This window comes from Sphaeramia orbicularis, chromosome 9 (genome assembly GCF_902148855.1).
Source record: "Sphaeramia orbicularis chromosome 9, fSphaOr1.1, whole genome shotgun sequence".
Taxonomy (NCBI): Eukaryota; Metazoa; Chordata; class Actinopteri; order Kurtiformes; family Apogonidae; genus Sphaeramia; species Sphaeramia orbicularis.
This window is the reverse complement of record NC_043965.1, coordinates 5,865,065-5,884,149: the sequence shown is the minus strand read 5'-3', so window position 1 is coordinate 5,884,149 and position 19,085 is coordinate 5,865,065. Positions and strand designations below refer to the sequence as shown.

The 19,085-nt window shown below is 35.7% G+C and overlaps 3 protein-coding genes across 3 annotated transcripts; all 3 read right to left on the bottom strand.

The window, feature by feature from the left end:
- Positions 1 to 1,304: 1,304 nt before the first annotated feature.
- On the bottom strand, positions 1,305 to 2,865 carry LOC115426491 (nuclear factor 7, ovary-like). Its single transcript, XM_030144635.1, has one exon. It carries the CDS (start codon positions 2,736 to 2,738, stop codon positions 1,332 to 1,334), a length of 1,407 nt encoding a protein of 468 aa, XP_030000495.1. The 5' UTR covers positions 2,739 to 2,865; the 3' UTR covers positions 1,305 to 1,331.
- A 2,033-nt stretch (positions 2,866 to 4,898) lies between these two features.
- Positions 4,899 to 7,742, bottom strand: LOC115426489 (nuclear factor 7, ovary-like). Its single transcript, XM_030144632.1, has one exon. It carries the CDS (start codon positions 7,586 to 7,588, stop codon positions 6,149 to 6,151), a length of 1,440 nt encoding a protein of 479 aa, XP_030000492.1. The 5' UTR covers positions 7,589 to 7,742; the 3' UTR covers positions 4,899 to 6,148.
- A 2,546-nt stretch (positions 7,743 to 10,288) lies between these two features.
- Positions 10,289 to 12,150, bottom strand: LOC115426490 (nuclear factor 7, brain-like). Its single transcript, XM_030144634.1, has one exon. The coding sequence runs from the start codon at positions 11,990 to 11,992 to the stop codon at positions 10,553 to 10,555; it is 1,440 nt and encodes a 479-aa protein (XP_030000494.1). The 5' UTR covers positions 11,993 to 12,150; the 3' UTR covers positions 10,289 to 10,552.
- Positions 12,151 to 19,085: the final 6,935 nt, after the last annotated feature.

Genomic DNA, 19,085 nt, shown 5'->3' with positions numbered 1-19,085 from the left:
GAGAAAAAGATGAGGCAAGAGGTATGAGACAAGACTCTTAACCATCTAAAAACTGGACTTTTTCAGCTTCTGATACATGATGATCAATAATATACCTGATAAATGTGTATTAACAGATCCAACACAAACACCTGCACACTCACCAGAGGAAACTCAGGTACAAAAGTCAACACACAAGGATACATAAACATGTAATTAAATGAAATGTGATCAAATCAACCACATAATGTTGCCTTCACTAACTTTTTAAAAGAAGAGTGGAATGAATGAACAGAGTTTTAGTGTGTGTTACAGATGATTCCACTCATAATCATCAGAAAACTGAAATGATGAGTGATGTCGGTGATTAGTAAGTTAATAAAGCTGGTTATGGATGTTGAGTACCTTGTCAGAAAGCATAGATTCTCCAGTTGCTCAGTTTATTTTTAGAGAGTTGAATTTAACTCTTTTTCAGATAACATTTGGTCCCACTCAGAATTAGAGTAAAATTTACTCTATGGCCAGTGTCAAATTTTCAAAGTTAATTCTACTCAATTCACTGTCAAAATTAACAATGAAATGTGTAAAGATATTTTTCACACTGTTGAGAGTAATGTGATTACAATTTATAGAGCTATTTTTACTCCAAATTTAATTATTAATATTAACTAATTAATATTAAAATAATGTAGAATTAGAGGAGTTCCCTCAGTGGGGTAATGAGATGACGTGTAGAATTTTCTTGAAGTGGTTCTTTAGGTAGCAATGATAAGTTATGTATTTTGTTGTTATTCTCACAAGATAAAAACTTTGCTCTATCAGTTTTAAACTCTCCAGGATATGCTTTTATTTTGCAGGAGCCTAGACTTCCATAATGACACTCAGGTAAGACATTGTTCTACATACAGGTTTGACTAACGGTGTCACATTAATAAAAACTAGAAAAGCATTCAGAGAGCGCAGACCTCTGCCAAGGAAGATCATTTCACCACCATCACCACCAAAATGTAATCATTTGTTCCTTGTGCCAGTATCAACATTTCCTAAAAATTTTATCAAAATCCTTCTATAACTTTTTGAGTTATCTTGTTAACAGACAGACAAACAGACCCAGATGAAAACATGACCTCCTGTTCCTTGGCGGAGGTAATAAGACAAAGTGACTTTCATTTCATCTGATCAATAGAAACATAATATTTTTCATGTAATTCACATATTATAAATCACCTCAGTGTTCACTGTTTGTTCCATTCTACTCAGTTAAACAGGTTTTATACATTTCACATCTACATGTATTAATATGACTGATTTTGGAAAAATTAAAACACAATCTATCGTTCACATTTTCATTTCTACGTAAACAACAGAGAAATCTTCCTCTGACAGATTTTAATATCAGTGGTTTTAGCATCACCAGCCTTTCCAATACCAAAGTAAGGGTAGAGTTTCTCAGTGAAAGTGTGTGTGTAGGTGTAGATGTGAGTCTTGTCTTCAGCGTTGTAGAAGGACACCTCCCCCCTGTCATAGTCCAGTTCAACTCTGATCCTCTGTGGACTCGTCTGCACTGTCACAGTCTGATCAGCACCATTAGTGTATTTTCCACTGTACTGACATAAACACCAGATTCCATATTCTGGTGAAGCAAATGTCTCTCCCTTTCTGTCAGCTGACTCTTTAGCCAAACCGATGTTCCAGTCAGGATGGTCTCCCACCTCCACGTCCCAGCTGTGTTTCCCTGAGTTGAAGCCCTCAGATCCATGAACATTGGTATATTCAGTGTTTCTCTCTGGATTATCAGGAAGATGCTGCTTTGTGTCTCCATATCTCACACTGGTCAGATCATCAGACAGATGGAGGCGTCCATGTGCAGTGTTTGGGTCCAGGATGACGGGGCTGAAGTGGACCTTGTCCCTCATCTTGTCCCAGACTCTGAAGGACAGGTTGCCCAGGTGTTTGTCCACATGGATCAGTGCTCCTGAGATCAGCTGTGGCTCTGACACTGAGCACTGGGCTCTGGCTCTGCTCTGAGTGTCTTTACAACTGATGAGGAATGGAGCGCTGGCTTTCTGCAGCTCTTCTTCAACAGCACAGATACTGTCTGACACAGAGGACATCTGCTCCTCAATCCTCTTCATCTCTCTGATCACACTCCTCCTCTTCTGCTCCTCTTCCTCTTTCAGGAACTGCTGGAGTTTGTTGAACTCTGCTCTGATCTGATTCTCTGTGAACAAAACCTGTTTCTGTAAGTGTTGGATTATTTCATTGTATGTTTTCTGTGTTTCCTCATATTTCTTCTTCTTTTCCTGTAGAGACTTTAAGTCAGATTTCAGCTGATCCTTCATTTCAGTAACTGCTTCTTCTACAGGAACCACAGTGTGTTGACGATGATGAGGAAAATCACAGATAGAACACACAGCTCTGTTTTCATCTTTACAGAACAGTTTAGGTTCTTCTTGATGTTTGCTGCAGACCACCTCCACCTTCTTTTCTCCTTTTTCTGTCTCAGATGGTCCAACATTCAGCCTCCCAGCAAATGAATCAGCCAGTTCTTTCAAAGCAAAGTCCACTATAAGAAAATCCTTTGAAGATTTTCTTTTACAAATGGGACAGTTTTCGTTCTTAGTTTGTTCCCAGAATTCCTTCAGGCAGTTTGAACAAAATCTGTGGTTACAGCTCAGAGACACAGGGTCTCTGAACATCTCTGAACACACATGACAACTCAGGAAACTTTCTAATTCTTCAATCTTCTTCTCAGCCATTTTCTCTGATATGTGAATTATCCTTTAACACACAGACTCACCAAACCTCTGTCTCTTTGGTTTTACAGTTCAATCCTCCTGGTCTGTGTTTTTACATCCAACACCCTGTAATGGCGCCTCGGCTCCGTTTAGGCATGTCAACACTATTTTTTATTTCACTTCTTCTTTGTAGATCAATCTTTAACAGCATCCTGATTTTTACTTTAACCACTAGATGGTGCTATTTGATTTAGAATTGAACAACATGAAGCATCACTGCAGTGAAACTGACAATTCAGTCCTGTTAAAGCACCAGTTACATATAAAACAGGTTTATCATCTGTAATATTAGCATGTGAACACTGTCAAAGCCACAGAAATCAACATTTAAATCATTCACAACCTCCACCATCATAACAAATATTGACACAGTCCATACATTTACTTACTTTATTTATTCGGGACCATGTACAATTTTAAACATGACTCTGTGTTGATCTAGAAAGTGTTCACGTTCTCATTAATGAATTAACTATAATTATGCATTATTTTTTACCATATTTTAAAATTATTTTTGTATCTGTAAAGTCTTGAGTCTAGATAGCTGAATGATATATATGTGCAGATGTCAAACAGTGTCGTTGTGTTCTGTTTAGTCAACTCTACAGCTGACATCTGACGTTTACACACACCTCAACTCAGCTTTTTATAAATCTGAACTTTTCATTTCAATATATGTTCATTCTTTTGGTTCAGAGAGAACAAATACTGCATTATGATATTTAAGGTTTATGTCAGTGATCTGTCTGAGTCACGTCCTGGGGTCAGCTGCCAAATGAAGGCTGATGATAGGATTATTTATGCATCTGATAGAACAACCATCGAGGTGGTGGAGCAGCTTCTGAATCAGAGTGGACCAAGTCCTCCCACTGGGCACTGACTGAAAGAAAAAACAGTTTCAGTCTGTTTGTCTGTAAGGAAACACTGCAAGAAATGAAAAACTGATGGTAGAAATAAAAAATATATCATCAATGAGGTTGACAGTGATAAATATATAGGAATAACCTTAGATTCACATCTGCAGTTTGATAAATAATTGAAAATATCTGCAAAAAATCAGATGTAAGTTCTCTATATTTATGACAAAGCATCTGTCTTTACAACAGTTTTATTTCCATTCCTGTCACTGTATCATGTCCTGATCAAAAGCCTCACAATAAACTATAAAACCTGTTAAATCATTAAAAAATCTGACAATAAAACATATGTACAAAAACCACTGCTTAAACACAATACATTCACCTTGTAAAGCGTCATAAATAATTCAGACTTAATTCTTGGTTTTAACATCTACATGTTCTTCACTGAATGAATTTATTTCACATTATCATAGTTGAACAGAGTCAGTTCATGGGACTCACTCAGTGGTAACTGCCATTTTATTGGTTAAAAACACAGAATATTTTCATGTTTTTCATAGAGGTGTTAAATTGAGACAAACTGAACTAATGCTGTTCTCACATGATTATTTGTCGTAGATTGTAGTGTTTTATTATCTGTATTGTGTTGTTTTTACTTCTTTAATAAAAAGCCTCCAGTGGACAGGTTTAGTAAATTATTTTTTCTCTGCAAACACTTAAAACAGTTCATCTGGTTCTTATTCATATTGTATATATCAGTTCCACTGTTACTGTTATGTCCATGTCAAATATATGAATCTAAATCTTATCATTATGTTGAATTTCAGAGTCAGTGTAGACAGATGCTTTATTTCCAGTTTTTATTTTCACTTGATCACATTCTCAGAGGCTCAAATGTTTACAGACGCCAGGTTCACTGAGTGTCTAAACACACTGGAAGGTTCTGGAAATTCAAATCCCAGTTTGATCCTTTTATTACATAAATGAGACGCACATGACAATAAATCAGCATTCACCTAAAACTTAAATATGTTCTATTTGTTTGTACTTTGTAAATAGGAACATTGAGTTTTAAATCTTGTCTCCAGTTTTGCCAATAATCTCCCAGATGCTGATCTTTAAACATCTGTTCCATCCTGACATGTTTCAGACCTTCTACAAATCCTTCATCTGCAGATTCTTTTCTGTTAACTCAGGATTTAATGACTTTGAACTTAAAACTGTGTCAAATGAGACAAACAGATAAAACACAACACAAACATTCCACTTTTATCCCTTTATTACATCACTGACACACACGACAATAAATCACCGTTCACCTTAAACTTATAAATGTAAATAAACTGTACATGGGACAAAGTCTGCAGTTACTGAAATATATCAAATGTTTCTGTGATGTTCTTCTCAGACTTGTGAATGAAACTAATCCGGTGCAGATTTTCTGAAGCAGGAAACAGACGAAACTGTGGAAAATAACATGGGATTGTTTGAATTCAAACACATGAAGTTTCAACCTTTAACCTTTACAGAGAACCAGGACGTGGATTTTGTCTCCAAAAATGAATCCCAGTGAATCAAACGTCTGATTGAACTGTTTTTAAAAGCTGTGAATCTGAAAGTAAAAGGTGTAAAAACTCCTCAGTTTCCTCTGTTTCTGTTCATGTAAATCTCAGCACCTGATAGAAAATGAGTGCAGATAAATCCAGCAGAACATTATTTCTATTAAAAGGAAGAAGAACAGAGTGATAAGTCGGGTCCAAAGAGCAGAAGAATCAGTATCTGAACCCATATTACAACCAGAACCATGAATTCACCTACATTTACTTCAATACACCTGTCCTTTAACGTCTGTTCACATCATCACATCATTTTATGAGAAAAACGTGGCGACAGAAACAAACGGCTGTAGATGAAAAGACTCACATATGAACAAAAAGGAAAATATCTGTCCCAGGATATGTGTTCTAGTCAGTGGGTTAAGAATCGGGACAATATGGAGGCTCAATTATTTACTATTGATTTAAACTAAACCATCAGTTTCACATTAATAATCATTCTATAGTTGAATCTGACTGAAAAAACCTGCAGGTTAAAATATGAATAACATGAATAAAACTAGAAAAGCACTCGGAGAGCACAGACCTCCAACAAGGCAGATCATTTCACCCCAATCACCACCAAAATGTAATCATTTGTTCCTTGTGCCAGTATCAACATTGCCTGAAAATTTCATCAAAATCCTTTCATAACTTTTTGACTTATCTTGTTAACAGACAAACAAACAAACCCTGATGAAAACATTAGGAGGTAATAAGACAAAGGCACTCTAATTTCATCTGATCAATAAAAACAATGTTTTTCATATAATTCACATATTATAAATCACCTCAGTGTTCACTGTTTGTTCCATTCTACTCAGTTAAACAGGTTTTATACATTTCACATCTACATGTATTAATATGACTGGTTTTGGAAAAATTAAAACACAATCTATCGTTCACATTTTCATTTCTACGTAAACAACAGAGAAATCTTCCTCTGACAGATTTTAATATCAGTGGTTTTAGCATCACCAGCCTTTCCAAGACTGAAATAAGGGTAGAGTTTCTCAGTGAAAGTGTCTGTGTGAGTGTAGATGTGAGTCTTGTCTTCAGCGTTGTAGAAGGACACCTCCCCCCTGTCATAGTCCAGTTCAACTCTGATCCTCTGTGGACTCGTCTGCACTGTCACAGTCCGACCAGCACCATTAGTGTATTCTCCACTGCGATTCTTTAAACACCAGATTCCATATTCTGGTGAAACAAATCTCTTTCCCTTCCTGTCAGCTGACTCTTTAACCAAACCTAAAATCCAGTCAGGATGGTCTCCCACCTCCACGTCCCAGCTGTGTTTCCCTGAGTTGAAGCCCTCAGAGCCAAGAACATTGGAATATTTAGTGTTTCTCTCTGGATTATCGGGAAGATGCTGCTTTGTGTCTCCATTTCTCACACTGGTCAGATCATCAGACAGATGAAGCCATCCGCCTGCAGTGTTTGGGTCCAGGATGACGGGGCTGAAGTGGACCTTGTCCCTCATCTTGTCCCAGACTCTGAAGGACAGGTTGCCCAGGTGTTTGTCCACATGGATCAGTGCTCCTGAGATCAGCTGTGGCTCTGACACTGAGCACTGGGCTCTGGCTCTGCTCTGAGTGTCTTTACAACTGATGAGGAATGGAGCGCTGGCTTTCTGCAGCTCTTCTTCAACAGCACAGATACTGTCTGACACAGAGGACATCTGCTCCTCAATCCTCTTCATCTCTCTGATCACACTCCTCCTCTTCTGCTCCTCTTCCTCCCTCAGAGCTGCCAGTCTGGACTCCTCTTCCTCTTTCAGGAACTGCTGGAGTTTGTTGAACTCTGCTCTGATCTGATTCTCTGTGAACAAAACCTGTTTCTTTAAGTGTTGGATTATTTCATTGTATGTTTTCTGTGTTTCCTCATATTTCTTCTTCTTGTCCCATAGTGATTTTAAGTCAGATTTCAGCTCATCCTTCATTTCAGTAACTGCTTTTCCTACAGGAACCACAGTGTGTTCACGATGATGAGGAAAATCACAGATAGAACACACAGCTCTGTTTTCATCTTTACAGAACAGTTTAGGTTCTTCTTGATGTTTGCTGCAGACCACCTCCACCTTCTTTTCTCCTTTTTCTGTCTCAGATGATCCAACGTTCAGTCTCCCAGCAAATGAATCAGCCAGTTCTTTCAGAGTGAAGTTCACACCTAGATTTTCTTTCGAAGATTTTCTTTTACAAATGGGACAGTTTTTGTTCCTAGTTTTCTCCCAGAATTCCTTCAGGCAGTTTGAACAGAAGCTGTGGTTACAGCTCAGAGACACAGGGTCTTTGAACGTCTCTGAACACACATGACAACTCAGGAAACTTTCAAACAGTTCAATCTTCTTCTCAGCCATTTTCTCTGATATGTGAATTATCCTTTAACACACAGACTCACCAAACCTCTGTGTCTTTGGTTTTACAGTTCAATCCTCCTGGTCTGTGTTTTTACATCCAACACCCTGTAATGGCGCCTCGGCTCCGTTCAAGAATGTCAACACTACTTTCTATTTCATTTCTTCCTTGTATGTACTTCAAGTCATTCACAGTTGAAGTGTTATTTTTCACCAGCAGGTGGTGCTATTGAATTAAACAAAATGTTTGAAAGTAATAAACTGGAGGGACATTGTTTAACTCACAAGTGGACAGTTTAGTTCTGTCTAAACAATAAGATACCATCTGGATTTGTTACCTCCGCCAAGGAGGTTATGTTTTTGCCAGGGTTTGTTTGTTTGTTTGTTTGTTTGTTTGTTTGTTTGTTTGTTTGTCCGTTAGTGTGCAACATAACTCAAAAAGTTATGGACAGATTTGGATGAAATTTTCAGGGTTTGTTGGAAATGGGATAAGGAAGAAATGATTAAATTTTGGTGGTGATCGGGGGTGGGGGGGCCCACGGGGGGGCCACTGATCAGCCTTGGCAGAGGTCTGCGCTCTCCGAGTGCTTCTAGTTATCAATGACATTAAAATGTGAAGATTATAACCTCCACAAAGTTATATTTGAATGAAGGAATTGTTTATTCTGGTTTGTACATTAATCATTGCACTTAGTACAATAATTGTAATAAACATAAAAACCAATAAAGGAATAGGCTAGAAGCAAAATCTTACTTTTTTTGCCTATCCTTATCCTATATTTAAACCACTTCCAACCACCAGCAGCAGAATTATATCATGGATGTCCAAATGACATGAGTGATGCTGTCATTTCACTGACTTCAGATCAGATTCAGCTCCTCTTGTCTTTTGTTTGACTGTCTTTATGGAGTTCTTTATATGCCCTGTTCTATAGGGAGCACCCTGAGTTCATAGAGTTATTCCTTAAATTAGGTTAGTTTTTGTTTTTTTTTGTTTTGTTTTGTTTTTTTGTCTGTGGTCCTCCGAAGTTAAACAATAATTCTTTTCCCTTTAAATCTTAGACCTCTCTATGGTTCACATGTCTCTTAACTCTTTACTGCCAGAGTGTTTTACAGTTTGTTTCCAGCCAACACCAGCCTTTATGATCAAATCCACTAAATTGAAAATGTGTTAGGAGTGTGTGAACACTGAATATATCAAAAGAAAGAACAGAACTTCAACTTTTAAACTCAAAAAACTATTTTATTCCATCTTTGTTCGTAAGATATACAATAATTTTTATGTTGATAATCTTTAGAAAAAAACATTTTGAACAAAAAAAAAAAATGGACGCCAGGTTCACTGAGTGTCTAAACACACTGGAAGGTTCTGGAAATTCAAATCCCAGTTTGATCCTTTTATTACATAAATGAGACGCACATGACAATAAATCAACGTTCACCTAAAACTTAAATATGTTCTATTTGTTTGTACTTTGTAAATAGGAACATTGAGTTTTAAATCTTGTCTCCAGTTTTGCCAATAATCTCCCAGATGCTGATCTTTAAACATCTGTTCCATCCTGACATGTTTCAGACCTTCTACAAATCCTTCATCTGCAGATTCTTTTCTATTAACTCAGGATTTAATGACTTAGTCTTTAACTCAACTCGTGACTGAAATAAAATTGTGTCAAATGAGACAAACAGATAAAACACAACACAAACATTCCACTTTTATCCCTTTATTACATCAATGACACACACATGACAATAAATCACCGTTCACCTTAAACTTATAAATGTAAATAAACTGTACATGGGACAAAGTCTGCAGTTACTGAAATATATCAAATGCTTCTGTGATGTTCTTCTCAGACTTGTGAATGAAACTAATCCGGTGCAGATTTTCTTAAGCAGGAAACAGACGAAACTGTGGAAAATAACATGGGATTGTTTGAATTCAAACACATGAAGTTTCAACCTTTAACCTTTACAGAGAACCAGGACGTGGATTTTGTCTCCAAAAATGAATCCCAGTGAGTCAAACGTCTGATTGAACTGTTTTTAAAAGCTGTGAATCTGAAAGTAAAAGGTGTAAAAACTCCTCAGTTTCCTCTGTTTCTGTTCATGTAAATCTCAGCACCTGATAGAAAATGAGTGCAGATAAATCCAGCAGAACATGATTTCTATTAAAAGGAAGAAGAACAGAGTGATAAGTGGGGTCCAAAGAGCAGAAGAATCAGTATCTGAACCCATATTACAACCAGAACCATGAATTCACCTACATTTACTTCAATCCACCTGTCCTTTAACGTCTGTTCACATCATCACATCATTTTATGATAAAAACGTGGCGACAGAAACAAACGGCTGTAGATGAAAACACTCACATATGAACAAAAAGGAAAATATCTGTCCCAGGATATGTGTTCTAGTCAGTGGGTTAAGAATCAGGACAATATGGAGGTTCAATTATTTAATATTGATTCAAACTAAACCATCATTTTCACATTAATAATCATTCTATAGTTGAATATGACTGAAAAAACCTGCAGGTGAAAATATGAATAACATGAATAAAACTAGAAAAGCAGACCTCTGCCAAAGCAGATCAGTTTGCCCCCCCCATCACCACCAAAATATAATCATTTGTTCCTTGTGCCAGAATCAACATTTCCTAAAAATTTCATCAAAATCCTTCCATAACTTTTGGACTTATCTTGTTAACAGACAAACAAACAAACCCTGATGAAAACATGACCTCCTGTTCCTTGGCGGAGGTAATAAGACAAAGTGACTTTCATTTCATCTGATCAATACAACATAATATTTTTCATATAATTAACATATTATAAATCACCTCAGTGTTCACTGTTTGTTCCATTCTACTCAGTTAAACAGGTTTTATACATTTCACATCTACATGTATTAATATGACTGGTTTTGGAAAAATGAAAACACAATCTATTGTTCACATTTTCATTTCTACGTAAACAACAGAGAAATCTTCCTCTGACAGATTTTAACATCAGTGGTTTCAGCATCACCAGCCTTTCCAATACTGAAATAAGGGTAGAGTTTCTCAGTGAAAGTGTCTATGTGAGTGTAGATGTGAGTCTTGTCTTCAGCGTTGTAGAAGGACACCTTCCCCCTGTCATAGTCCAGTTCAACTCTGATCCTCTGTGGACTCGTCTGCACTGTCACAGTCCGACCAGCACCATTAGTGTATTCTCCACTGCCATGCTTTAAACACCAGAATCCATATTCTGGTGAAGCCAACACCTTTCCCTTCCTGTCAACTGACTCTTTAACCAAACCTAAAATCCAGTCAGGATGGTCTCCCACCTCCACGTCCCAGCTGTGTTTCCCTGAGTTGAAGCCCTCAGAGCCATGAACATCAGCAAAGTAAATTAATCTCTCTGGATTATCAGGAAGATGCTGATCTGTGTCTCCATATCTCCCACTGGTCAGATCATCAGACAGATGAAGCCATCCGTTTGCAGTGTTTGGGTCCAGGATGACGGGGCTGAAGTGGACCTTGTCCCTCATCTTGTCCCAGACTCTGAAGGACAGGTTGCCCAGGTGTTTGTCCACATGGATCAGTGCTCCTGAGATCAGCTGTGGCTCTGACACTGAGCACTGGGCTCTGGCTCTGCTCTGAGTGTCTTTACAACTGATGAGGAATGGAGCTCTGGCTTTCTGCAGCTCTTCTTCAACAGCACAGATACTGTCTGACACAGAGGACATCTGCTCCTCAATCCTCTTCATCTCTCTGATCACACTCCTCCTCTTCTGCTCCTCTTCCTCCCTCAGAGCTGCCAGTCTGGACTCCTCTTCCTCTCTCAGGAACTGGTGCAGTTTGTTGAACTCTGCTCTGATCTGATTCTCTGTGAACAAAACCTGTTTCTTTAAGTGTTGGATTATTGCATCGTATGTTTTCTGTGTTTCCTCATATTTCTTCTTCTTTTCCTGTAGAGACTTTAAGTCAGATTTCAGCTGATCCTTCATTTCAGTAACTGCTTCTTCTACAGGAACCACAGTGTGTTCACGATGATGAGGAAAATCACAGATAGAACACACAGCTCTGTTTTCATCTTTACAGAACAGTTTAGGTTCTTCTTGATGTTTGCTGCAGACCACCTCCACCTTCTTTTCTCCTTTTTCTGTCTCAGATGATCCAACGTTCAGTCTCCCAACAAATGAATCAGCCAGTTCTTTCAGACTGAAGTTCACAAGTGGTTCATCCTTTGAAGATTTTCTTTTACAAATGGGACAGTTTTTGTTCTTAGTTTTCTCCCAGAATTCCTTCAGGCAGTTTGAACAGAAGCTGTGGTTACAGCTCAGAGACACAGGGTCTTTGAACGTCTCTGAACACACATGACAACTCAGGAAACTTTCAAATAGTTCAATCTTCTTCTCAGCCATTTTCTCTGATATGTGAATTATCCTTTAACACACAGACTCACCAAACCTCTGTGTCTTTGGTTTTACAGTTCAATCCTCCTGGTCTGTGTTTTTACATCCAACACCCTGTAATGGCGCCTCGGCTCCGTTCAAGAATGTCAACACTACTTTCTATTTCATTTCTTCCTTGTATGTACTTCAAGTCATTCACAGTTGAAGTGTTATTTTTCACCAGCAGGTGGTGCTATTGAATTAAACAAAATGTTTTAAAGTAATAAACTGGAGGGACACTGTTTAACTCACAAATGGACAGTTTAGTTCTGTCTAAACAATAAGATACCATCTGGGTTTGTTATCAATGACATTAAAATGTGAAGATTATAACCTCCACAAAGTTATATTTGAATGAATGAATTGTTTTTTCTGGTTTGTACATTAATCATTGCACTTAGTTCAATAATTATAATAAACATAAAAACCAATAAAGGAATAGGCTAGAAGCAAAATCTTACTTTTTTTGCCTATCTTTATCCTATATTTAAACCACTTCCAACCACCAGCAGCAGAATTATATCATGGATGTCCAAATTTCATGAGTGATGCTGTCATTTCACTGACTTCAGATCAGATTCAGCTCCTCTTGTCTTTTGTTTGACTGTCTTTATGGAGTTCTTTATATGCCCTGTTCTATAGGGAGCACCCTGAGTTCATAGAGTTATTCCTTAAATTAGGTTAGTTTTTGGGTTTTTTTTGGTTTGGTTTTGTTTTTTTGTCTGTGGTCCTCCAAAGTTAAACAATAATTCTTTTCCCTTTAAATCTTAGACCTCTCTACGGTTCACATGTCTCTTAACTCTTTACTGCCAGAGTGTTTTACAGTTTGTTTCCAGCCAACACCAGCCTTTATGATCAAATCCACTAAATTGAAAATGTTGTGTTAGGAGTGTGTGAACACTGAATATATCAAAAGAAAGAACAGAACTTCAACTTTTAAACTCAAAAATCTATTTTATTCCATCTTTGTTTGTAAGATATATAATAATTTTTATGTTGATAATCTTTAGAAAAAAATGGCATTTGAACAAAAAAAATGGACGCCAGGTTCACTGAGTGTCTAAACACACTGGAAGGTTCTGGAAATTCAAATCCCAGTTTGATCCTTTTATTACATAAATGAGACGCACATGACAATAAATCAACGTTCACCTAAAACTTAAATATGTTCTATTTGTTTGTACTTTGTAAATAGGAACACTGAGTTTTATATCTTGTCTCCAGTTTTGCCAATAATCTCCCAGATGCTGATCTTTAAACATCTGTTCCATCCTGACATGTTTCAGACCTTCTACAAATCCTTCATCTGCAGATTCTTTTCTGTTAACTCAGGATTTAATGACTTAGTCTTTAACTCAACTCGTGACTGAAATAAAACTGTGTAAAATGAGACAAACAGATAAAACACAACACAAACATTCCACTTTTATCCCTTTATTACATCAGTGACACACACATGACAATCAATCACCGTTCACCTTAAACTTATAAATGTAAATAAACTGTACATGGGACAAAGTCTGCAGTTACTGAAATATATCAAATGTTTCTGTGATGTTCTTCTCAGACTTGTGAATGAAACTAATCCGGTGCAGATTTTCTGAAGCAGGAAACAGACGAAACTGTGGAAAATAACATGGGATTGTTTGAATTCAAACACATGAAGTTTCAACCTTTAACTTTTAACTTTGTTTCCTCTGTTTCTGTTCATGTAAATCTCAGCACCTGATAGAAAATGAGTGCAGATAAATCCAGCAGAACATTATTTCTATTAAAAGACAGAAGAACAGAGTGATAAGTCTGGTCCAAAGAGCAGAAGAATCAGTATCTGAACCCATATTACAACCAGAACCATGAATTCACCTACATTTACTTCAATACACCTGTCCTTTAACGTCTGTTCACATCATCACAATGGGGAAAAAAAACAAGCAGTAGAATATCTGTCCCAGGATATGTGTTCTAGTCAGTGGGTTAAGAATCAGGAAAATATGGAAGGTCTTTATTTAGTATTGATAGAAAAGCACTCGGAGAGCGCAGACCTCCGCCAAGGCAGATCACACGCCACCCCCCACCCCGATCACCACCAAAATTTAATCATTTGTTCCTTGTGCCAGTATCAACATTTCCTGAAATTTTCATGCAAATCTGTCTATAACTTTTTGAGTTATCTTGCACACAAACAGACAGACAAACAAACCAACACCGGCAAAAACATAACCTCCTTGGCGGCGGTAATAAACATAAAAAGACCAATAAATATTATAAAATAGACACATTATGCCAGAGTTTTTCAACCTTGGGGTTGGGACCCCACTTGGGGTCACCTGGAATTTCTATTAATTGATAAAAATAAAAATAAAAACACACTAATAAAAAATAGATGGTGAGTTGACAGAGACAATCCCAATCCATAAAAGACAAACTGTGAGTGTGAAACTGCAGCACTGTGGTTCTGTTTATCTGTCAAATGTTCATTGTGGTCAGTTTCAGATGCTGCAGCTCTTTCATAATTCATAGTTTGAGTTCTTGTTTGTTCAGTATTAATTGTCAGCCTTGTAAATCACAGCTGGACTGACTGTACATATCCTGACCAAGGAAAATCAAATTCTCACTTTGTGCAGTCATCTACACCTGGATTTACTGCCTCCGTCCAGAATAATATACATTATATAGACTAAATGTCCTCTAAAATTAACGTTTATTTGCAACATAGTATAGCAAACTATTACATGATCAAAAACAAACAAATTTAAGCAAAAAAATTTCTGCATTTTGAATTTGTGATGATAAAATGGGATCATGAGCCAAAAAAGGTTTGAAACCACAGCATTAACCTAAATAAACATTGACATAACACCACCCCCCCACCCCCCCAACCCTTGCACATAAAATGTCCAGTACCCACAATGCAATGTGGCAGACTGGCACTAATCATCACTCTGTAGAGTTGAATTTGACTCTGCATCTCTGCAGAACTTTGCACTGACTTTTAACTCGACTGTTAGAGCTGGTTTACTCTCCATAGAGCTAAAAATACTCTGTCTAGGTTAAACTAGTTTGACTCTGAAATATTGACACTGCATTTTTTACTGTGTGAACACCAAAAGTAGTCATGGTCAGTAAATTAAAAACAGGAAAATACTTGATTTATACTGATAAAATGCAAAATACAGAGGATAATATGATAATAAATACTGATAAATCACTTCAGAAAGGTTAGATATTGGGAACATTTCATTGGGGAACTGACACAAAAGTAGCACTGGGTCTTTATGGGTTAAATTTAACCTGTAGTTCAGGTTTTATTTTATCCACACACTAAATAAGGAAATGTTCTGAAACTAGAGATTATTACCTTTAAAATGAGTCGACATTGGTTCAGTTATGAGGTTTGGAACTCAGTCAATAGGAGATAATTAACACATATTATGCAGGAAATAACAGGTTAATTAACGGTCATGATCCAGGAAAAGGTCTAATATTTTAGTTTATTAAAAGAAATAGACTTTCTACACTGTTTTAAAGATGGAAGAGTCAGTAAAAAGGCCATAATTACATAAACTGAAGATGTAAAAGTAAAAGAAACAACTGTAAAAGTTGTAAGAAGAATATAAAAGATGCAGTAAAACGTAAAAAAAACAAAAAGAAAGAAAAGAAAGGACGTAACAAGGTGTAAAAATATTTTCTGACACTAGTCGCTCTTCCATTGACCCTCAAATTGTGCAAATATAACTTGTGCATAAAAATTTACCTAATGGGAAAACGACAATTTCGCCAAAAGTCTAATTTTTCGATTAAAAGAGGTGGTTTTTCGGGCGTTGCGGAAAGACCTTTTTTCGCAACTAGAGTCAGGTGCATTTTAAAAAATCGATGTTGACGTACTTTACAAGAAGCGAAGAAGAAGAAACATGTGGCGGTATATGTGGACACACCAGGAAACCCGATCATTTTTTAATTTAGTACGAGACAGAGGGGTAATAAATAATAATAATGAATATATCTGTAAATCAACACCATATTTACGTTCGTCGCCATGTTTATGGAATGACTTCTCGTGTCATCTCGCGATAATAAATGAACAAATCAACGCATTTGTGATTTAATGGAAAAACCGATATTACACACTTCTGTTTTTTCAACATTTAGTAAATATCAGTGAAGTTTTGCGTAGATGTCCAATGGAAAAGCGACAAATAAGTGTGACCAAAACTGAAACTGAATACTTCCTTTCTTGATTGAGCTGACTTAAACATTTAATATCTAAGCAGTTTCTAAAAATACAGAAACGACTGTGGAGATTTAACCCATAAAAGCCCAGTGGTACTTTTGTGGCAGTTCCCAAATGAATTTTTCTCTCTGGTCAACCTTTAAGTGATTTATCACCATTTATTATAATAATATCCTCTGTATTTTGCATTTTTCACTGTAAATTATGTATTTTCCTATACTTACTTTACTATATTTAATTTAGATGTTAATGAAAACTCAGAGTAAATTCAAAGGTTATTATATCAAATTGTTATATCAATATTATATCTGTTAATTAACCTGTTATTTCCTGCATAACATGTGTTAATTATCTCCTATTGACTGACTTCCAAACCTCATAACTGAACCAATGATGATTCATTTTAAAGGTAATAATCTCTAGTTTCAGAATATTTCCTTTTTTAGTGTATGGATAAAATAAAACCTGAACTACAGGTTAAATTTAACCCATAAAGACACAGCGCTATTTTTGTGTCAGTTCCCCAATGGAATTTTCCCTATATCTAACCTTTCTTAAGTGATTTATCAGCATTTATTATAATATTATCCTCAATATTTTGCATTTTATCAGTATAAATCAAGTATTTTCCTGTTTTTAATTTACTGACCATGAAAACGTTGATAAAAGCTCAGATTAAAATTGAAAATTATTGTATCAAAAACAGAGAAAACTGCAGAGAAAGTGACTTTTTTTTAGTCAAATCCATCATTAACTGAATATAAATTAAACATTTCCATCCACTGTCATTGATCCAACTCCATGGGTTTTACTGGTGAATCAATGTTGTAGAAGATGACGGTGTTTCCACGGTAACTACGGAGCCTCTGAACATCCAAATGGGTCATATCTGATGACCATGAAAAGACGAATAACTGTATTTTACACCAATTATTAACATGTGATGTAGTTTTTTTCATGTTTCGTAGGTAAGCATAGTGGGTTTAAATCAGTGGTGGTAAATCAGCTTCCGAATTATTTAAAGTGATTTATCACCCTTTATTATAATATTATTTATTTATTTATTTATTTGTACATAATAAAAACAGCAATGAAAAAACAACAACATTCAAACAAGTAACAAAATTGTGCAGGAGAGGTTAGAAGCCAAAAAAAAAAAAAAGGCTTATATTAATACCTCCCCCGAAATCAATACACAAAAAATAATTAAAAAATACAATATAACTGAAATAATAAACCAAAGTAAAAACAATAAAAATGTAATCCAATTACAAATCATCAAATACAAATCAAGTGATATACAGCCTTACATTTTTTCATGAATTTATTATCCTCTGTATTTTGCATTTTTAGTAACAGTCTGGTATTTTCCTTTATTTATTTCATTGATCATATAGATGCTCATAAAAACTTACATTAAAGTTGAGGGTTATTGTATCAAAAACAGAGAAAACTGCAGAAAAAGTGACTGTTTTTAGTCAAATCTATCATTAACTGAACATAAACATTTCCATCCACTGTCATTGATCCAACTCCATGGGTTTTACTGGTGAATCAGTGCTGTAGAAGATGACGGCGTTTCCATGGTAACTACGGAGCCTCTGAACGTCCAAATGGGTCATATCTGATGACCATGAAAAGATGACAAAGTGCATTTTACACCAATTCCAACATATTTCTTCAGTTTTGTTCAGTTTGTGGCTTATTTTGTTCTTCTTGCTGATTATTTTTTCATTTTATTTTTATTTATTTTGTTCATGTTATTGATTACTTTTGGCTCTTCTGGTTTATTTTGTTGGCTGTTTAATTTTCCTTCATTTTTGTAATTTTTAAAAAAATGTTTTGGTTTGTTTTTCAACATTTTTTGCCTATTTCACTATTTTTTTTCTTTAATTTTGTTCAGTTTGTGGCTTATTTTGTCAATATTACTTATTTTGTTGATTTTTTTGTTAATTTTGTTGCTTATTTTATTATTTTTGACTTTATTTTACTCAGTTTTTGCTCATTTTTTCCACATTATTTATCATTTTGTATATTTTTTCTTCATTTTTGTTCGTTTTATCCACTGTCATTGATCCAACTCCATGGGTTTTACTGGGGAATCAGTGTTGTAGAAGATGATGGTGTTTCCATGGTAACTACGGAGCCTCTGAACGTCCAAATGGGTCATATCTGATGACCATGAAAACATAAAGAACTGTATTTTACACCAATTCCAACATATTTCTTCAGTTTTGTTCAGTTTGTGGCTTATTTTGTTCTTGTTGCTGATTATTTTTTCATTTTATTTTTATTTATTTTGTTCATTTTATTGATTACTTTTGGCTCTTCTGGTTTATTTTGTTGGCTGTTTAATTAACTTTCCTTCATTTTTGTAATTTTTTTTAAATTTTTATTTTTTTGTTTGTTTTTCAACATTTTCTTGCCTATTTCACTATTTTTTTCTTTAATTTTGTTCAGTTTGTGGCTTATTTTGTCAATATTACTTATTTTGTTGATTTTTTTGTTAATTTTGTTGCTTATTTTATTATTTTTGACTTTATTTTACTCAGTTTTTGCTCATTTTTTCCACATTATTTATCATTTTGTATATTTTTTCTTCATTTTTGTTCGTTTTATCCACTGTCATTGATCCAACTCCATGGATTTTACTGGTGAATCAATGTTGTAGAAAATGACGGTGTTTCCATGGTAACTACGGAGTCTCTGAACATCATCTGATGACCATGAAAAGACGAATAACTGTATTTTACACCAATTATTTACATGTATTGATAGGATAAGTGGATCAATAGATATGGAACATTTTAGTTCAGTTGATGGTTTTGGTCG